The sequence below is a fragment of the Xenopus tropicalis genome, chromosome 1 (genome assembly GCF_000004195.4).
Source record: "Xenopus tropicalis strain Nigerian chromosome 1, UCB_Xtro_10.0, whole genome shotgun sequence".
NCBI lineage: Eukaryota > Metazoa > Chordata > Amphibia > Anura > Pipidae > Xenopus > Xenopus tropicalis.
Genome location: NC_030677.2, coordinates 198,624,967 through 198,646,752, shown reverse-complemented (window position 1 = coordinate 198,646,752; position 21,786 = coordinate 198,624,967). Strand labels below are relative to the sequence as shown.

Here is a 21,786-nt window from a genome sequence, read left to right as displayed (position 1 = left end):
CTAATACTGACTTGTTATTGGGCCCCTCAATTTGCATCATTTACGTAACTTCCATATGATGCAGATCAACTGCAGGAAGGAGTGTAGGGGTTAAACTTATGGGAAAACTCCACTAACCCCAAATGAACTGTTAATTACCACAAGAATTGATAGAACTCTATGAACTGGTTATTGTAGAGTAACATCAGCTGTTTATATTGCACACACAAGGGGCGTGGTCAAAATGTTAGTACTGCCCACTTGTGTTTATGGGGGTCCAAATAACTACGGGACCCAAATTTTCTGAGGGCGGCTCTGCCCACAAACATCAGTACACAGAGCGTAAGGAAACACACAAGCCACCGCTTCAGGGCTGCTCAGTGCTCAGAAAACAAAATGATTGGCTGCTTAAGGTCACCTGAGCGCTGTTCTACACTTTCTGAACCCCTCCAGGCTTCCGTCAGCGCTCTTGGTAACCGCTGCATAGCAACAGGTTGCCCTAGGAGACGGGACGCGACCAGGCAGCGCTGAACCGAATTAAGGGCAGCGAATCAGTGTTATGGTACCGGGCGGCGGGGCTCGCTAAGGCTCGGTCAGCATGTCGGACATTATCTGCCAGTGGCTTAATGAGGACCTCAAACTCTCCAAGCGTGTGGGTGAGTGACGAGCCATTCGGCTTCCTATTGAAATATAAGTATGGCCGGATGTTTAAAGGGGATATAAACCTACCAGAACCAGCAGGGCAGCCAGTAACAGACAGGTACTGCTTTCTATAGCAGCTACACAGAACAGTGATTATGTTTAATGAATGTATACTCAGATTTTACATCCTTTTATCTGACTGACAGGCACAATGCTTTTATTTTTCCCTCAGGGGGCTGCTAATAAAGTATAAATACCAGCATTTGTGGCATTCTTTGCTTGGGGCAGGTTGGGAGGTTTGTAGTATGGGACCCGTTCCCGATCCAGAATGCTTGGGACCTGGGGTTTTCCAGATAAGGGATCTTTCTGTAATTTGGATCTCCCACCTTAAGTCTATAAAAAAATGATTTAAACAGTAATTAAACCCAATAGGACTGTTCTGCCCCCAATAAGGGGTAATTATATCTTAGTTGGGATCAAGTACAGGTACTGTTTTATTATTACAGAGAAAAGGGAATCATTTAACCATGAAATAAACCCAATAGGGCTGTTCTGCCCCCAATAAGGGGTAATTATATCTTAGTTGGGATCAAGTACAGGTACTGTTTTATTATTACAGAGAAAAGGGAATCATTTAACCATGAAATAAACCCAATAGGGCTGTTCTGCCCCCAATAAGGGGTAATTATATCTTAGTTGGGATCAAGTACAGGTACTGTTTTATTATTACAGAGAAAAGGGAATCATTTAACCATGAAATAAACCCAATAGGGCTGTTCTGCCCCCAATAAGGGGTAATTATATCTTAGTTGGGATCAAGTACAGGTACTGTTTTATTATTACAGAGAAAAAGGGAATCATTTAACCATGAAATAAACCCAATAGGGCTGTTCTGCCCCCAATAAGGGGTAATTATATCTTAGTTGGGATCAAGTACAGGTACTGTTTTATTATTACAGAGAAAAGGGAATCATTTAACCATGAAATAAACCCAATAGGGCTGTTCTGCCCCCAATAAGGGGTAATTATATCTTAGTTGGGATCAAGTACAGGTACTGTTTTATTATTACAGAGAAAAGGGAATCATTTAACCATGAAATAAACCCAATAGGGCTGTTCTGCCCCCAATAAGGGGTAATTATATATTAGTTGGGATCAAGTACAGGTACTGTTTTATTATTACAGAGAAAAGAGAATCATTTAACCATTAAATAAACCCAATAGGGCTGTTCTGCCCCAATAAGGGGTAATTATATCTTAGTTGGGATCAAGTACAGGTACTGTTTTATTATTACAGAGAAAAGGGAATCATTTAACCATTAAATAAACCCAATAGGGCTGTTCTGCCCCCAATAAGGGGTAATTATATCTTAGTTGGGATCAAGTACAGGTACTGTTTTATTATTACAGAGAAAAGGGAATCATTTAACCATTAAATAAACCCAATAGGGCTGTTCTGCCCCCAATGGCACATACTACTAAAAAGTATATTTTTATGAAAATGGTTTATTTAGATAAAGCAGGGTTTTACATATGAGCTGTTTATGCAATATATTTTTATAGAGACCTACATTGGTTGGGGTATAGTTTTCCTTTAATTAGGCATCTTAAAGGTGTGGTTCACCTTTATGTTATAGAATAGCCAATTCTAAGCAACTTTTCAGTTGGTCTTCATTATTTATTTTGTATAGTTTTGTAATTAAGCACCTTCTTCTGACCCTTTCCAACTTTTAAATGGGGGTCACTGACCCTAACCTCTGTGAGGTTACAGTTTTATTATTACTTTGTATTACCGTATATACTCGAGTATAAGCCGAGTTTTTCAGCACAAAAAATGTGCTTAGAAACTCATGCTCGGCTTTTACTCAAGTGAATACTGGCATTCGGCGCGCGCACCGCAGCCGCACCCCAGCTGCAAATTTAATTATCATGCACATTTAACTATCATGCCATAACTTACAGCTGAGCATGTGTAGATAAGTTTTCCCTCCATCATCAACTTCACTTTGCTATTGCCGAGTACTGTAGCTCAGCGCGCGGTACGCACGCTGCAGCTGCACACCCCCCCCGCGCGTGTACTCGGGCGGTCAGGGGGGGGTGCGGATGCGGCAATAGCAAGGTGAGGTGGATGCTGGAGGGAAAACTTATCTAGACACGCTCAGCTGTAAGTAATGGAATGCTGCAAGGATCAAATCTAGTCAGGATAGATGGCATGATTAAATATATGATAAGCAATAGCAAGGAATTCTATTAAAGATGCACATAATACATGGCCAATTAGTAACCAGATCAGCTGTATACACTATGGATTTCATGGAAGTCTATGGCACGTATCTGAACTTATTCCTAAGTAGCAGCCAGACATGTGTATATGAAGTAGTACCCCGTCTATTACCCTGCCCTTTTCATGTTCTTGTACCTTAAACAGATTCTTAGCACTAAACATAATCAGGATCCTGGCCATTCTTGCCTCACATTCTGGCTTTCGCCATTTTATGGTATCTGGATAAGAAAATCCAGCTAGGTCAGTTTTAGCTGACTTTTAGGGGCACATTTACTAACCCACGAACGGGCCGAATGCGTCTGATTGCGTTTTTTTCGTAATGATCGGTATTTTGTGATTTTTTCCGAAAATTGTCGCGAGTTTTTCGTTACTGATACGATTTGTGCGAAAAAACGCGAGTCTTTCGTAGCCATTCCGAAAGTTGCGCAAAATCTGGCGATTTTTCGTAGCGTTAAAACTTGCGCAAAAAGTTGCGATTTTTTCGTAGCGTTAAAACTTGCGTGAAATGTCGCACCTTTTAAGTTTTAACGCTACGAAAAAGGCGCAACTTTTCGCGCAAGTTTTAACGCTACGAAAAAATCGCCAGATTTTGCGCAACTTTCGGAATGGCTACGAAAAACTCTCGTTTTTTCGCGCAAATCGTATTGGTAACGGAAAAGTCGCGACAATTTCCGAAAAGTCATACAGACACCGAAAAAAATCGCAAAAAATACGAAAAAGTCGCAAAATGTTCGTTTTCAAATCGGAATTTTTCCAATTTGGTTCAGATTCGTGTCTTAGTAAATGTGCCCCTTAGGGTTGCTGGTTCCACTAGCTGTAGCAGGATACAACTAAACCTCCAAATGGCATAAAAATCTATATTGACGTAAATGTGCAATACCAGGGGGCAGTAGCTCCAAAACATGATCATCTGAAGGATCCATCTTTATGGTATTAATTCCATGGTATTAATTCCTGAGCCTTCCAGATGGGAGTGACTATAATTATTTTAGGCTCCATCCACCTTTCCCTAATCTGCAGCTGCCAACATTTTATATTTATGAAGAGTTCACAGGGGGTCACGCTGAGTGTCCTTTATTAATTATTTGATTATTGAAACTTTCCCACCCTAGGCTTATACTCGAGTCAATACGTTTTTCCAGTTTTCTTAGGTAAAATTAGGTACCTCGGCTTATATTCGGATCGGCTTATACTCAAGTATATACGGTACTTCTATTTAAGTCCTCTCCTATACATATACCAATCTCTCATTTTGAACCCTAGCAACCAGGTAACTGTTCAAATTCCAAACTGAACAAAAAAGTGAAATAATAAAAAAACACAAATAATGAAAAAATGAAGACCAGCTGCAAATTGTCTTAGAATCTTACTCTCTGCATTATACTAAAAGTTAACTCAAAGGTGAACATCCCCTTTTAAATCTATAACCAGTGTTGGACTGGCCCAGCAGGATACCAGGAAAACTCCTCGTGGGACCAGGTGTCAGTGGGCTCTTCTGCTCACCCAGCCATTTGCCTTGTATGCCTATACCATGGCCATTACTCAATTCTATATGAGAAGAAACAGAAGAAATGGAGGAAACCCCTGTTATGCAGAATGCTCGGGATCTGGGGTTTTCTGGATCTTTCCATAATTTGGATCTCCATAAATTAAGTCTGCTAAAAATCATTTAAATATTAAATAAACTCAATAGGATTGTTCTGCCCCCAATAAGGGGTAATTATATCTTAGTTGGGATCAAGTACAGGTACTGTTTTATTATTACAGAGAAAAGGGAATCATTTAACCATGAAATAAACCCAATAGGGCTGTTCTGCCCCCAATAAGGGGTAATTATATCTTAGTTGGGATCAAGTACAGGTACTGTTTTATTATTACAGAGAAAAGGGAATCATTTAACCATTAAATAAACCCAATAGGGCTGTTCTGCCCCCAATAAGGGGTAATTATATCTTAGTTGGGATCAAGTACAGGTACTGTTTTATTATTACAGAGAAAAAGGAATCATTTAACCATTAAATAAACCCAATAGGGCTGTTCTGCCCCCAATAAGGGGTAATTATATCTTAGTTGGGATCAAGTACAGGTACTGTTTTATTATTACAGAGAAAGTTGAATCATTTAACCATTAAATAAACCCAATAGGACTGTTCTGCCCCCAATAAGGGGTAATTATATCTTAGTTGGGATCAAGTACAGGTACTGTTTTATTATTACAGAGAAAAGGGAATCATTTAACCATTAAATAAACCCAATAGGACTGTTCTGCCCCCAATAAGGGGTAATTATATCTTAGTTGGGATCAAGTACAGGTACTGTTTTATTATTACAGAGAAAAGGGAATCATTTAACCATGAAATAAACCCAATAGGGCTGTTCTGCCCCCAATAAGGGGTAATTATATCTTAGTTGGGATCAAGTACAGGTACTGTTTTATTATTACAGAACAAAAGGGAATCATTTTAAAAAATTAGAATTATTTGCTTATAATGGAGTCTATGGGAGATGGCCTTTCCTTAATTCGAAACTTTCTGGATAACAGGTTTCTGGATTAGGGATCCTATACCTGTATGTAAAAAGAAGTAGTTAAGAGACTAAAGAAAGCGAATGAACAAAGAAGGGGAGAGTGGGCCTAAGATTTTCTGGGGGGCCCTTGGCACCCCAGTCTATAACTGTGACCCTTCATGGGAAATTTTAACCCCTCATTTATATGCACGTGGAATAGATTCTTATTCTGAACATTGCAGATTCAAACTGCTAAAGGAGCAGAATTCAAGCAGTGAAGCATTGAATATGTCAAATATAGTTTATTTTAGTTTCCTTACTGAGCTTTTAGGGGGTTCTTAAAATGTTAAATTAATGTCTCAAAGGTAAAAAAAAAAAAAGTTAGCATGCCATTTCCCTGAGCTAAACAGCCCGTAATGTATATTGATGCCGTAGTTAGTAGAATCAAATACAGATTCCTGCCAGAAACCATCTCTGCACACTCATATCTATGTTTTATCTGCAGTATTGCCTTGATTTAATACATACAAATGAAGACTTGGCTCTTTAACTAAAAAAAAATTCAAGTTACGAAATGTAAAAGCACAAATAAAATTTCTTCCATTATACACCCCCAAACTGCATCCCCTTTACGCACGTAAGACATGTCCTTTGGGGAGATGGTAATGAAACAAACATTTCTGCCCCTAAGGATTTAGCAGTTGGAAGCTGGTATTCTGATTATGGGAGGTGCAGATATGGCAATGTATCTGTAAAGCCTGCAGCGGCTTTAGTAGCGGCTGTGTATTATGTGGGTCCTTTTTTACTTAAAGAGACAATAAATCATATAAATGAGTGGAATTTTTGAAGTGCTAATTGTTGCTTCTATAGATGATTGCATGACATATGTTACAATGTGTTTTCTATTTTGTGTTTCAGAACCAAAGTATTTAGCAAAGGAGTTTTCCAGTGGATATCTCATTGGGGAAGTTCTGAACAAATTTCAGCTACAAGAGGACTTTGATCAGTTTTCTCAAACTAGGTCAGTACTAACAGTGTCTGGTATTGATGCACGGGTTGAACCGTGACCCACGGGACCTGCTGGTTCACCATTTCACTGTATTGTGCATGATTGTGTATGACAATTTGTAAACCCACACAAATAATGTAATCATATCTAGGATTGCCACCTGTCCAGTTTTGACCCGGGCAATTCAGTTTTCAGAAGGGCTGTTCGGGTCAAACTGCCTGCCTGGTTTTACAAATTAGTAAAACCGGACAGGACTCTCCTAGATTATTGCGGCGGTCGGCCAATCACGATCATTGCTTAATATCTCCACCCCCTGTCCGGCTTTCGAAATGGGGAAAGGTGGCACCCCTATTCATATCCCCCTCTAGTAGTAAATGCAGATAAGAATATGTCATACTAACCAATAAGGCTTGTTCATTACTTCTTGCATCTGCATATTTAGGCAAAAGCAAACGAGCAAAAAAAAAAAGATAAATAACTTGCTTTCCACAAAATGACTGATGCTGCAGTGATAACCAGTAAGTTCCTAAGTGAACCAAAATCATAAAGAAACTCTTATATGGTTCTGAAAGTCCTGTATAACTAACCAATAAATGCTTGGGACTCGTGGGGAAGAGAATCGTCAACCTTTGACAACTTGCTTATTTTCTTATAAATATGTGAAATATGTTTAAATATCATAATATAGCAAAAGTGGCCGCTCATTGAACATTTCTTCATACTACAGAAGCCTCGTTGTTACAGGTCTGTATGTTTAAACTCTATTCAGTCTCCTGTTTTTGCCGCTTAATGGCACAGATGTTACCCCCGGACCTTAAAACATTTCCTGTTGAGACATCAGTAGCACATAAGTGCTTATAATGCACAGTCCAGGAATTATTCATCTAGTTCAGTTTAATGGCTCTCTCAATAGCTCTTATATAAAGGTATTCCTTCCTATGGAACGGCAGACACAGGCCAACTGTACAGATTAACTGCACTTTCTACTAAAACTATGACATGCACATGAGTAATTATGATCCATAACACACAATCCAAAGCAATTATGTCTTCTTTAGAGGCTCCCAAATAAGTGTCTTGAATAATCAGGTTCTTTTTTTAATACAGTAGGGTCAATTAACCAAATGCAAAGTCAGATAGGCTCGTGCCAGATGAGAGTAAACTTCATCTAAAGGGGATGTAAACCCAAAGATGAAATTGTTTTTCTATATTACTTTCTGATATAAATGAATGTTTTAATGATTGTAAAGTTATTTGTAAATGTAATTGCTATTGAAGTCATACCTGAGTGTCCCTTTCTATTGTCTGCACTGCTGGTTCTGACTTTTGAAATGTAGAAGCAGCTGATAGAGAAAACCTTGTGTTTATTTCAAATAAGTCTACTGCAACTACAACTTTTTTTTTTTTTCCACGATTCAAATTTTTTTTACGCAAATACTCCTAAATTCGAATGATGGTTTCCAAAATGTGAATGTTTGATTTTTATTAAGAGCAAAAAATTTGAAAAGCTTAATTGTAAAACTTGTTATCTTAAAGCTAGCAAGTTCAATGAGAGTTGTCCTAGGTAAACTTTTTTTTTATTTCCATTTTTTTTCAATTCAAGTTTTTGAATATCTCACATTTTTTGAGAGTTTGTGAAAATAACGAGAGGAATAAGCAAATATTTGAGTATAGTAAAATTTTGAGTTCATTCTAATTGAAAAAATGCAAACAGATGTGGTTCCAGAGTCACCATTACTAGTTTATACTGGTATATATTGGAATGAGTTAAGTAACACCTGATAAATGATCCTCAGTGTTTAACACAATTCTTCTTTCTGTAGAGTGGCCAACGGCAAGCTAAATAACTTTACCCGCATTGAACCAACGCTCCAGCTTTTGGGTGTTCCTTTTGACCAGAATGTGGCTCATAGTATTATGTCAGAACAGCACGGAGTGGCTACCCGGCTTCTGTATCAGTTGTTCATAGCATTGCAGAAGAAAAAGAAGGCAGGATTGACAGGAGTAGCCATGGAGACATTGAGACCAGCTGCTCCAGCAAAGCTTCAGAGCATTGGAACTGAGATGTACAGAGAGGTAGGAAACAGAGTTTTGCAGAATGTATTCTCTGAACAACAGCAACCTGTGCCATATGCAAGACCAGGCAGGACTGGGCAAGTTGAGAGCAAGTGTATTGAGAGCTGGGGCAAACCACAGTGCTCCAGCTAATGCTCAGGTAAGGTAAACGAAGAGCTTAAATAGGGTGTAACCAGCTTTTATTGCTATCAAATAAGGCTGCTGGGCTCTAATGAAAATGGAAGGTAAAAGGATCAGATTCACCGAGAACCTGCTAGCTGATCTCCTGGCGCCGTAGTTTAAGGTAGAAAATCCAGCAACCAGGAGGTTCCCTTTCAAACCCTAGCAGAGTTTTATAGATACATAATTGAGTGTTGGGACATAAGTGCCCCTTGGCACACCACAACTTTATGCATCATTCAGAATGGTCAAGGTAGGAGGCCCTGGGGACATTGGCAGGTGATAAGTACACATCCCTTCTCCATAGTAAATTAACCCTTATATTTTTTTCAACCTCAACAAATAAGCTAAACAAGTATTTTATGTTGTAATATTATTACATTGTATGAGAAATAGTTTATGGTATAATATATATTTACATGCAATATATACATGAACATATAAACAAACACATGCATGTCAGTCTAGAGATCCCTTTGAACTTGTTGCCCAAAAGGAATGGAAAAACAGTAGAGATACGAGTTCCTTTTCATCTTTTTAATTTGAAATGTATTAATGTAATGGATATGTTGTTCAAAAATGAGTAACACTTGCACTTACATAAACATATACTGACTTATATATATATATAGAGGTACATATCATGTTCTTTTATCTTTTCTTAGCGTTTGAAAACCATAATCCCCCGCCAAAGTGAAATCAGCCTGCAGAGGGTGTCAGAACAATTTGACCTGAAAGCAAAAGAAATCGAAGACAAAGTTGCACAGATTCAAAATGATGAACTTCGGAAAATACAGAAAATACAAGAAGAGCTAAGAATTCAGGATATTGAAAAGGTTATTACAAAATGGTCAATGCTTCTTGCCACTTACTTTTATATCTGAACTATCCTTTAGTTCTCTGTCATATAAGGATGCTTATATATTTGTTCATGTTTCCTCTGACCAGCACTTCCTTTGTTCTCCTCTTGTCTGCTCAGGTTTCCGTCCCTTCTTCTAGTTATCCAAGTCAAGTTTCTCTTCACTATCTCTCTCTCACCATCTGCCTCTCTTCATGCAGGAGTCAGATTTTGATTGAGAGTAAGGTCTAATACATCCTTTTGAGGGGTTACACCATGTGCCTGTAAGATGTATTAGAGCTCACTCTTTCAAAATAGAGAAAATTTTGTTTCTCTTCCAGAGTCAATTATTTTGGTAGTCTATGTTTGTGCTGGAGTCAGTTATTTGAGTTAGCTCTAATACATCTGCTAGAGTAAAGAGACCCTCTAAACGATTTATTAAACCGGCCATACAGGCACCAATATCATTGTACGAAACCTCGTTTCATATGATATTCAGTGTGTATATGGCGGTCAATAGGGCAGGTTAAAAGATTTTGATCTGGTGCCGTTGAAGGCACCCAAGCAAAATCTATGTTTAGGGTTGAATCAGCAGGTGGAGGTAGAATTTCTATTGTTTCTACCTCCATATCTGATGATTCAGCACTAAACGTCAATGGAGGGTGGGGATGATCTTTCTTGCAACCAGTGGTCGCACAAAAGATCGTTATTGCTACATGTATGGCCACCTTTAGATCTGTCAATCAGAATCTGACCCCAACTTCTTCATGAAAAAAGATAAAAAAAAGGGACAGATTGCAGAGATGGAGACAGTGAAGAGTAAATTGATTATTTCAGAAATGGTACAGAATTTCTTTATTATATTTAGAAAATGTCTTATTTTCATGAACTAAAGCTTATATTAAATAGGGATGCACCAAATCCACTATTTTCGGACAAACAGTCAGGGGATTTTAAGGATTCGGTTCGGCCAGGAGCGTGGATCCGGTTGAATCTGAATCCAGCTGAAAAAGGCCGAATCCCGAACTAAATCCTGGATTCGGTGCATCCCTAATATAAAAGTATGATTTTCGCTATAGTTTCCCTTTAAAGTAAAGTCGTGACTTTGTAAAAAGCTGAAGTGACTAATTGCCTCAGGCACAGGTCTCAAATGGTACGGGGGATTGAAAATAAACAACCCAGATTCCTTAAGTCTTTTCACTTATCCGCTGGTTTTATGTCCATTCAAGATGTGACAGCCCCCCTAAATAGGAAATGTGTGACTTGTGTGAATAAATCGATGTAAATCTACAAACCTACAAATTAACCTATACGGTTAATATGTTGCATTTTATGTAATGAACATACTTTACCAGCACAGCGGTTCATTAGCTCTGTAGCCGTAATGAACTGTATCGTCAAAGTTGTCCACAGGAGCACACCATCTTGGATCTTATTAGGCTATCTGTTTAGTGTCAGTGACAATCACATGCTTAGTATGCTTTGGGCAGTTAATGAGAGCAAAACTTAAAGCTTGCCAGAAATCATCAAGCAGAAAATCATCTGTCTTAGAATCTGATGCTACAAGGCTGATTATTACAATATGTTGCAGAATGCACTGGTTTCAGTGCCTCCGTGTAATGAAAACTTGAGTACATTACTAATCATATATTCTATATATACAGTATACACTGTATAGTGCGTGGGTCCCTAAGCTCAGGTAAGTGACAGCAGCACTAAGAAGATGGGGGGCTACTGGGGCATCTTCAGAGACAAAGATTTTCCCTGCTAAAGGGCTGTGGTTCTTTTGAGTTAGTAAAAAAGCCCAACACATTATAGGGGTCATTTACAACCACAAGTGCAGAGAGCAATGTACAACTTTGAGTGCAATTGCCATGTTTTTTTAACACAATGCAACATTTTTCTCAGGGTCATTGCAGTCACCCCTTAAATGCAGTTAAATTTGTGCAACCTTAACTGCACAAGTAGTCCTAAATGGTCCCTAATGTATTTCATTTCTAGCCTACTTCTTTGTTAACATTTAGTTCTCCTTTAAGCCCTTGTGTTCAGTATATTACTGTGGAATAAACCTTGTAAAGTCTCATTCAAATCCTCTTTGTATGTGGAACATACGACTTTATCCATGTCAGCTTTTTTTATTTAATATCAAATAATCTGTTATAAGCAACTAATGAATAACTAGGCCAGTCTAAACAGTCTCAAAACACTGAAGTTAACTAAGGTTAAATTGTTTCCCCTCAGCTGCGACGAGCTAGAAGGAGACAAACCGAAATAATGGCACGAATTCAAGCAGCAATTGTTCAGATTCCAAAACCACCTCAAAACCGCACATTGAAGGCCATCGAAGCACAAAAGATGCTGAAAAAGAAGAAAGAAGCTGAGGTCAGTTAGAGTTTCACACCATGTGCTATAAATTCTGTGTGGCTTGGATGCACGCTTTTGTTATTGAACAAGTGACAGCTCATTCTAAAGCCTTCCTATTTAGCCTGCGCGTGAACCAGAATAGCGCTCTTACCCATTTCCTTTGCTACCCGTTCAAGACAAGTTATTAAAAGATGAATAATAAATCTTTTTTTTTTTATTAGGAAGTTTATACAGAAATCACAAAGTTTGAAAAAGGAGTGAAAGATGGATCTGTTGGAAGCTTGTCTGCTAATACCAGGTATAGAGATGATCATAATCCTTGTTTTATAGCTTATAACAGTTCTGCCTACAATTTCCAGCACCCTACATAGGTAGGACAACCAGAAAATTACTACACCCACTTTGTTTTTTAAATAAACCCTGTAAGTTTTTTAATAACCATAGTAACCAATAAACAATTAAATTGATCATTCACTTTATAATAGTAGAAAATGTCTGTCTTTACTGCTCTGATGCAACCTCGTTGCTATGCATTCTATAAGGCAGGAGTCCCCAACCTTTCTTACTCATGAGCCACAGTCAAATGTAAAAAGACTTGGGGAGCAACACAAGCACCATAAAAGTTCATGGAGGTGCCAAATAAGGGCTAAGATTGGCTATTAGGCAGCCTCTATGCACACTATCAGCTTACAGGGGGCTTTATTTGGTAGCAAATCTTGTTTTTATTCAACCAAAACTTGCCCCCAAGTCAGGAATTTAAAAATAACTACCTGGTTTGGGGGCACTGAGAGCATCATCCAAGGGGTTGGGGAGCAACAAGTTGCCCCTGAGCCACTGGTTGGGGATCACTGCTATAAGGTGTCATGATATCCATGATATCCTTATCCATAACTTAACATGCTTGGACACCTCATATCCTCCCTTAATGAAGATGAGTGGGATTAAGTCACATCTAATCTCTATCCCTTCCTTGTCTCCTTGAGAAGAGTCCCTCTGACCAGCAGTGGAGGTAGCAGAGGGAAGTTCTAGCTTTTTACACTTCTAGGACTGGCCAACAAGTAAAGCCTATTAGCATTCTGTCTTAGAGTGCTCTTGTTGGCCAGTACTAGAAGCACAAAAAAATTGAACGTGACACGCAATTTTGCATGAGCCGCGGGTCACCCGTGGGCCCCCCTACATAAGAAGCAGAACAGAGCTGAGCCACAGGGTCTGCTTCCTCTGTATTTATACCACAGTCCTATCCAACCAGTAGATGTGGAATCAAATCTCTATTTGCATGGAAATGCATGCAAAATTGTTTCCATGAAACAAGTCCGATCCAGTCTTATATTAAATCATGTTTCTCTGCAATAAATGTTATTGCTTAAAAACTAGAGCCAATCAGTTGCATCTAAATCACAGCTGCAATCCTAAATGCCACATTCACTTATTATTAGAGTTATTAGTTATAACAGCTTTGTAAATGCCTGAAGATTTAAAACTTTTCATACCACACATGGGTGGCAGCTCACTATGCAAGTTGGCAGGTTCCAGACTGTGTTGGCATGAGTCTGAGATGCCTTTTACTAACACAAGCAAAATCAGTTCATGTGTTGACCAGAATCAGCAAGCAGCAGGGCTGCCTTGCATTTCAAAAGGCTTTATGGGGAGAGCTAATTAAAGGGCTGGTATTTTGTAAGGCAGCCGCTTAGAAAACCATGTTAAATAGCAATTTGTTCTTTAGTCCACATCTTGGATAATATATTCAGACAAAAATTGAAATGCAGTAAGTGTTTGGTGTTACTAACAAGGGAAAAATATAATCAGTTTCCATTTGTTTATAGGAAAATATTTAAATTGGGAAATGCCCACACCGCAATACGGCTCTGAATTCATACAGAGAAAATACTGCTATTATGTATCCTGTGCATGTAAATAATACGGAGTGAGAATTTCTGTAGCGCTGTCCTTAGCTTTCAGAGATAGTCTGGCCGCTCTTAGAACTCCAGTAGGGGGGCCTGGGACAGGAGGCCTCATCTGGAGGAAGAAGACTATGGTCTGATTTTCATACCGTGTGTAGGCTCAAAATTATTGTCCCAATAATTTTCGTACTATGGTGATAGGTCATTTAGTAGATCGGACAGGTTAGAAAATTTTGTGCTTATTGTGATAAAATCTGCGCGTGTATTGAGTATCTGACGATATCCTTGGGGACCTACAATGGAAGTCACTTTTGTACGATTGGTGTCTGCCAACTATTTCATATTCAGAACATCCTCCCATTTGTTATTTAAGGCAGGGAAACACGTTCAGATTTTAGTCTTCTTGAGTGCATTTAATAAAACAACCCTTTCCATTCACTATAAGTGGTTTGATGTGCAGCTGAGTATGTTTCTACAGGTTGCTCAGGTGTTACTAGGCATTAGGATGTTTAATAGCATATTAAAACAGTACCAGTACCCACATATATATGTACTAAAGCTATAAAGCCCTCCTACATTATCCTCCTAATTATACTTTCAATTTATTGTAGGGGCCCAACACTCCAGAGATTAAGGTCATCAGTTAACATTGGCACTGCTTTGCTAAAACTGGATACTAATGATGATTACGTAAGGAAAATTCAGAAGCGATTAGAGGAGGATTCTGTAGCACGTGAGCAGCGCGAAAAGAGACGTCGGCGGATTCTTATGGAACAGCTTGTGGGTCATGGGGCACAAGAGGTAAGATAAGTATCTACCCCGGGCATGACAAACTTGCTGCTTGCTTAGGATTTATTTTCCTATAGCTAATGAATATTTTAATTGTGTAAATAATTAATGATGTTGTTTGCAGAGAAGGGGCAGTCCATAATACTGTCCGTGTTCTTCTTGCCCCTGATTCTCCTCATTTGTGCCCAGTTGTATATTTACATTGACAGAGGGATTTGGAACTTTGAGACTCGAAATAAAATGTATTAGCCCAGAATGCCCTGCATAGGACTGCTACTTTGAGACTCAAAATAAAATGCATTAGCCCGGAATGCCCTGCATAGTACTGCTACTTTGAGACTCAAAATAAAATGCATTAGCCCGGAATGCCCTGCATAGTACTGCTACTTTGAGACTCAAAATAAAATGCATTAGCCCGGAATGCCCTGCATAGTACTGCTACTTTGAGACTCACAATGTATTAGCCCAGAATGCCCTGCATAGTACTGCTACTTTGAGACTCAAAATAAAATGCATTAGCCCGGAATGCCCTGCATAGTACTGCTACTCTGAGACTCAAAATAAAATGCATTAGCCCGGAATGCCCTGCATAGTACTGCTACTTTGAGACTCAAAATAAAATGCATTAGCCCGGAATGCCCTGCATAGTACTGCTACTTTGACACTCACAATGTATTAGCCCAGAATGCCCTGCATAGTACTGCTACTTTGAGACTCAAAATAAAATGCATTAGCCCGGAATGCCCTGCATAGTACTGCTACTTTGAGACTCAAAATAAAATGTAACAGTAGTCACCTGTCCTCAGCCTGCCTTCAGCCTGCATCCTCCCAATCCCACAATTCCCTGCACATGTGATGTCAATTAGGAAAGGAGTACATTGTGGGTTTTGTAGTTCCTGCATGCTGTCTGTAAGTTGTGGAGAAGTTTTTACAATTTGTAACATCAATGTTGTATTGCCATTATATGGGGGGCCAAATAATGCTCAACCATTCCTAGGCCTGGGGACCAACAATCGCCACATACTGCAGGCCTACAGGAACCCATCGACAAGGACTGCATCAACACGCCAATGCAGTCAACCCCAAACTATATTTAAGTTAACTTTTGTATGCTATATAATGTCATGTTACTAGCAACTTTGCAATTGGTCTTTATGATTTATTTTTGTATAGTTTTTGAATTATGTGCCTTTCTCTTCAGCTTTTAAATGGTAGTTACTGACCCTGATAGCTAAAAAACTATTGCTCTGTGACCTTACAGTTTTATTATTATTGTTACCTTTTATTACTTATCTTTCTATTTAGTCCCCCTCCTACCCATATTCCAGTCTCTTATTCAAACTACTACCTGGTTGCTAAGATGAACAAGACCTTAGCAACCAGATAGCTGCTGAAATTCCAAACTTGAGAGCTGCTAAACAAATAGCTTCACAACTGAAAATCCACAAATAATAAAAAATGAAAACCAATTGCAAACTGCCTCACAATATCAATGTCTACATCATACTAAGGGGCTGATTTACTAAAGTTTGTCTTTTTCTGAAAGTCGTATAAACTCGACATGGTATTAATTTGAATTAAATGCGATTTATAAAATGTCTCAATAATGCTTGAATCGTTTGTATGAAAGTTTTGAGTTTACATTCGAAAATCCCACATTTTTCAAGTTGAAGTATCGTTAAAACTCAAACAATTCGAGTTTAAACAGGCATTCGTTTTATATTTCCCAAACAGGAATTGCTCCAGTAGCCATTTTAGGTGCATTTCCACTTATTTTTGGAAAACAATAATGTGTTTAAGTTTCACTTGAAACTGGGTGAAATAGAAAACAATGATGGGATTATCTTCCCTTGAAAATGTGTGAAATAGAAAACAATGAAGGGATTAGCTTCCCCTTGAAAATGTCTGAAATAGAAAACAGTGAGAGGATTAATTTCCCTTGAAAATGTGTGAAATAGAAAACAATGAAGGGATTAGCTTCCCCTTGAAAATGTCTGAAATAGAAAACAGTGAGAGGATTAACTTCCCTTGAAAATGTGTGAAATAGAAAACAATGAAGGGATTAGCTTCCCCTTGAAAATGGTTAAAATAGAAAACATTGAGGGGGTAAACTTCCCCTTAAAACTGGGTGAAACAAAAACATTGAGGGCATTAACTTCCCCTTGAAACTTCAATTTTTTCTCAAAATTGCTTGGTAAATGTGCCCCTAAAAGTTAATTTAAAGGTGAGCAGCCCCTTTCAAATGCATCTATCCACCTATCACTGCTTCCCATAGTTACTTATGTGTATCACAGAGCAGACGTGGCAGTGACAGACATGCCGCCACTTAGAAACAATCACTTTGTCATTTTAACATTATGGATCAATGTTGGGTGCCTGAGGCACCATTAGATGAAGTGACCTGACAGATACAATAATTGAACCCTGGTATCCCTTGTGCATTACAGTAAATACCATGTCACAGAACTAATTCTTTATGTTCCGCTGCGCACTCTATAACCATGGAACACAGTAATACGCACTATTGGGCTGCTGAAGGTGAGAACACGTACAGCAATTCCCCGCAGCGCTGCTTGCGTACATAGATGCAGACGTCTGGCACCGAATACACAGTCCTACCCTCTGTCATTGCCATGTTTTCCCCAATGCCCAACAGCCAATCCTTTTTCCACGGCACTGACCTCAGTCACTGTGACTAATTTTGCACTCGGGAGAAGTAATTACTTTTGATTCGGACGCAATTCATTAGGAGGCTGTGTCTGAGCTAGAGGTTTGCTCAGTGCAGATTATCACAATTGTCAGGGTATTGTGTTACATAGTAACATAGTAAGTTAGGTTGAAAAAAGACATACGTCCATCACGTTCAACCATAATGCCTATATATATCCTGCCTAACTGCTAGTTGATCCAGAGGAAGGCAAAAACCCCATCTGAAGCCTCTCTAATTTGCTGGAGAGGGGAAAAAATTCCTTCCTGACTCCAAGATGGCAATCGGACCAGTCCCTGGATCAACTTGTACTAAGAGCTATCTCCCATAACCCTGTATTCCCTCACTTGTACTGAGAGCTATCTCCCATACCCCTGTATTCCCTCACTTGTACTGAGAGCTATCCCCCCTACCCCTGTATTCCCTCACTTGTACTGAGAGCTATCTCCCCTACCCCTGTATTCCCTCACTTGTACTGAGAGCTATCTCCCCTACCCCTGTATTCCCTCACTTGTACTGAGAGCTATCCCCCCTACCCCTGTATTCCCTCACTTGTACTGAGAGCTATCCCCCCTACCCCTGTATTCCCTCACTTGTACTGAGAGCTATCTCCCATACCCCTGTATTCCCTCACTTGTACTGAGAGCTATCTCCCCTACCCCTGTATTCCCTCACTTGTACTGAGAGCTATCTCCCATACCCCTGTATTCCCTCACTTGTACTGAGAGCTTTCTCCCCTACCCCTGTATTCCCTCACTTGTACTGAGAGCTATCTCCCCTACCCCTGTATTCCCTCACTTGTACTGAGAGCTATCTCCCCTACCCCTGTATTCCCTCACTTGTACTGAGAGCTATCTCCCATACCCCTGTATTCCCTCACTTGTACTGAGAGCTATCTCCCCTACCCCTGTATTCCCTCACTTGTACTGAGAGCTATCTCCCATACCCCTGTATTCCCTCACTTGTACTGAGAGCTATCCCCCCTACCCCTGTATTCCCTCACTTGTAGTGAGAGCTATCCCCCCTACCCCTGTATTCCCTCACTTGTACTGAGAGCTTTCTCCCCTACCCCTGTATTCCCTCACTTGTACTGAGAGCTATCCCCCTACCCCTGTATTCCTTCACTTGTACTGAGAGCTATCTCCCCTACCCCTGTATTCCCTCACTTGTACTGAGAGCTATCTCCCCTACCCCTGTATTCCCTCACTTGTACTGAGAGCTATCTCCCCTACCCCTGTATTCCCTCACTTGTACTGAGAGCTATCTCCCATACCCCTGTATTCCCTCACTTGTACTGAGAGCTATCTCCCCTACCCCTGTATTCCCTCACTTGTACTAAGAGCTATCTCCCCTACCCCTGTATTCCCTCACTTGTACTGAGAGCTATCTCCCCTACCCCTGTATTCCCTCACTTGTACTGAGAGCTATCTCCCATACCCCTGTATTCCCTCACTTGTACTGAGAGCTATCTCCCATAACCCTGTATTCCCTCACTTGTATTGAGAGCTATCTCCCCTACCCCTGTATTCCCTCACTTGTACTGAGAGCTATCTCCCATACCCCTGTATTCCCTCACTTGTACTGAGAGCTATCTCCCATAACCCTGTATTCCCTCACTTGTATTGAGAGCTATCTCCCCTACCCCTGTATTCCCTCACTTGTACTGAGAGCTATCTCCCATACCCCTGTATTCCCTCACTTGTACTGAGAACTATCTCCCATAACCCTGTATTCCCTCACTTGTACTGAGAGCTATCTCCCATAACCCTGTATTCCCTCACTTGTACTGAGAGCTATCTCCCCTACCCCTGTATTCCCTCACTTGTACTGAGAGCTATCTCCCCTACCCCTGTATTCCCTCACTTGTACTGAGAGCTATCTCCCCTACCCCTGTATTCCCTCACTTGTACTGAGAGCTATCTCCCCTACCCCTGTATTCCCTCACTTGTACTGAGAGCTATCTCCCCTACCCCTGTATTCCCTCACTTGTACTGAGAGCTATCTCCCATAACCCTGTATTCCCTCACTTGCTAAGAATCCATCCAGCCCCTTCTTAAAGCTATATAATGTATCAGCCAGCACGACTGATTCGGGGAGGGAATTACACAACTTCACAGCTCTCACAGTAACAAATCCTTTCCGAATATTTAAATGGAACCTCCCTTCTTCTAAACGGAGTGGGTGCTCTCGTTTCCGTTGGAAGGACCTACTGGTAAATAAAGCAGAGAGCTTGTTATATGATCCCCTTATGTTAGAATTATTAGTAGCCACATACATTTTTATAATTCAAATATATAAACTAAAATTGCCCTACAATCCCAGAATCCTATATTAGACAGTAAAAACTAGAGTATTTTTTATTGAGAGAATCACATTTCACCGACCGCCCTTGACTTGGCGGTTCCCAAAAGTATTATTTTGCCTACTAAAAACATGAGTTATTATTTCCGTACTACCTTTAGGGAGACTCAAAGAGGGGCAACTCCACAGGGCCCCTGTCCTAGGGGGAATAGAACAGTAGCTGTACATAGGCTGCAGGGAGCCCTGAGCAAATATCTGGGTGAGCCCCCCTTCCCCTGTACCAAGTAAATGAATCATCACTAAACTATTCATTCAGAAAAGTATTTTGGATTGTTTCAAATATTTGTACAGGTATGGGACCCTTTTTCCAGAATGATCGGGACCTCAGGTTATCCGGATAAGGGGCCTTTCTGAAATTCGGATCTCCTACCTTAAGTCTGCTAAAAAAATTATTTAAACAGTAATTAAACCCAATAGGATTGTTTTGACTCCAATAAGGATTAATTATATCTTAGTTGGGATCAAGTACAGGTACTGTTTTATTATTACAGAGAAAAGGGAATCATTTAACCATTAAATAAACCCAATAGGGCTGTTCTGCCCCCAATAAGGGGTAATTATATCTTAGTTGGGATCAAGTACAGGTACTGTTTTATTATTACAGAGAAAAGGGAATCATTTAACCATTAAATAAACCCAATAGGGCTGTTCTGCCCCAATAAGGGGTAATTATATCTTAGTTGGGATCAAGTACAGGTACTATTTTATTATTACAGAGAAAAGGGAATCATTTAACCATGAAATGAACCCAATAGGGCTGTTCTGCCCCCAATAAGGGGTAATTATATCTTAGTTGGGATCAAGTACAGGTACTGTTTTATTATTACAGAGAAAAGGGAATCATTTAACCATGAAATAAACCCAATAGGGCTGTTCTGCCCCCAATAAGGGGTAATTATATCTTAATTGGGATCAAGTACAGGTACTGTTTTATTATTACAGAGAAAAGGGAAATCTTTTTTAAAAATGTGAATTATTTGATTAAAATGGAGTCTATGGGAGATGAACTTTCCATAATTCAGAACTTTCTGGATAATGGGTTTCCGGATAAGGGGTCCGATATCTGTATATTTAATAATACTTTTTTGTTTTTTAAAACTTTGCTGCAGCCCCCTCCCCCACCACATACAGTACATGTAGCCTTTCCCCCACCAGTTGTCCACCTACTGTAAGGTTTACCCCAGTTCATATATTGGGGTCCGTCACAGCACCCAACACATGTCCCCCTTTATTAACCCACTTTCAGAAGGCTTTACCCCTCTATCCCATCAGCATTTTCCAGATTCAGTCCCAAACGTCTGTTTTTATTCTCTGTTGCTATTGCTTTTCTACTCTCATTCTCTGTTACACTCTCCTCTACATGAGACCTGTGCCCACTGCCATGTTACAGTCCTGGAAAAAAAAATCTTGATTATGATTTAGTAATTTCCCTTTGAGTTCCCTTATTTCCACTTTAGGTCTATATGTCACCTATTAAGCACTATCTACATGTAATTGTTGAGTGGGCCCTCTGTCATTGCCCTGTTTTCCCCAATACTCACAATACAGAGAATTGCAGTGAAAGAACAGTACATTTTATTTCCATCACCACTAGATGGCAGTATTCAATAGCACAACAATGCTTGGGGAGCTGAACTACTAAAGGGATAACTTTCCATATATAGTTTTATTATATCGTTTTATTACAGTTTTATTATAAGACACAGAGAAAAACAACATGTGGCAGTCTGATGTACAATCACAACTAAAAGACAAGCCATTTGGGTTTTGCAGTTTGCATCCTGCTGTTTTAGAAGTGAGTAGCCCTTTGTTATGAATAGATCAGGTATTAACTTTTAGTATCAGCTCTCCAGTTTTAGAATCTTGGCAGTTACCTGGTTGCTTTGTTTTAAATTACCCTAGCAACCAGGCAGTGGTATGAATTAGAGACCGAATGGTGAATAGGAGACCTGAGTAGAAAAATAAGTAATACAGAGTAACAATACCATTAAAATTGTAGCCTCACAGTGCAGGAAGGCAAATAATTCAAAAACTATAAAGAAGGAAGACCAGTTGAAACAATGCAAAAAGAATAGGACATCCTATAACATTCCAATGGTTAATTGTAAGTGAACTTTTCTTTAATTGGATAATGATGGAACCGTTTGTGTGTGAATATGAATGCAGATTGTG

The 21,786-nt window shown here is 39.6% G+C and overlaps 1 protein-coding gene across 3 annotated transcripts in view; it reads left to right on the top strand.

Moving 5' to 3' along the window:
* The first annotated feature begins 449 nt into the window (after positions 1-449).
* The window catches only part of spef2 (sperm flagellar 2), a 107,461-nt gene continuing 86,124 nt past the window's right edge, over positions 450-21,786 (top strand). For all 3 annotated transcript variants that reach the window (XM_031894702.1, XM_031894707.1, XM_031894698.1), the window contains exons 1-7: positions 450-635; positions 6,329-6,431; positions 8,243-8,495; positions 9,320-9,490; positions 11,734-11,874; positions 12,078-12,154; positions 14,369-14,558. In XM_031894702.1, coding sequence (XP_031750562.1) covers positions 578-635; positions 6,329-6,431; positions 8,243-8,495; positions 9,320-9,490; positions 11,734-11,874; positions 12,078-12,154; positions 14,369-14,558 — 993 coding nt within the window. In that variant the 5' untranslated portion in view covers positions 450-577. The remainder of the gene's footprint in view (positions 636-6,328; positions 6,432-8,242; positions 8,496-9,319; positions 9,491-11,733; positions 11,875-12,077; positions 12,155-14,368; positions 14,559-21,786) is intronic.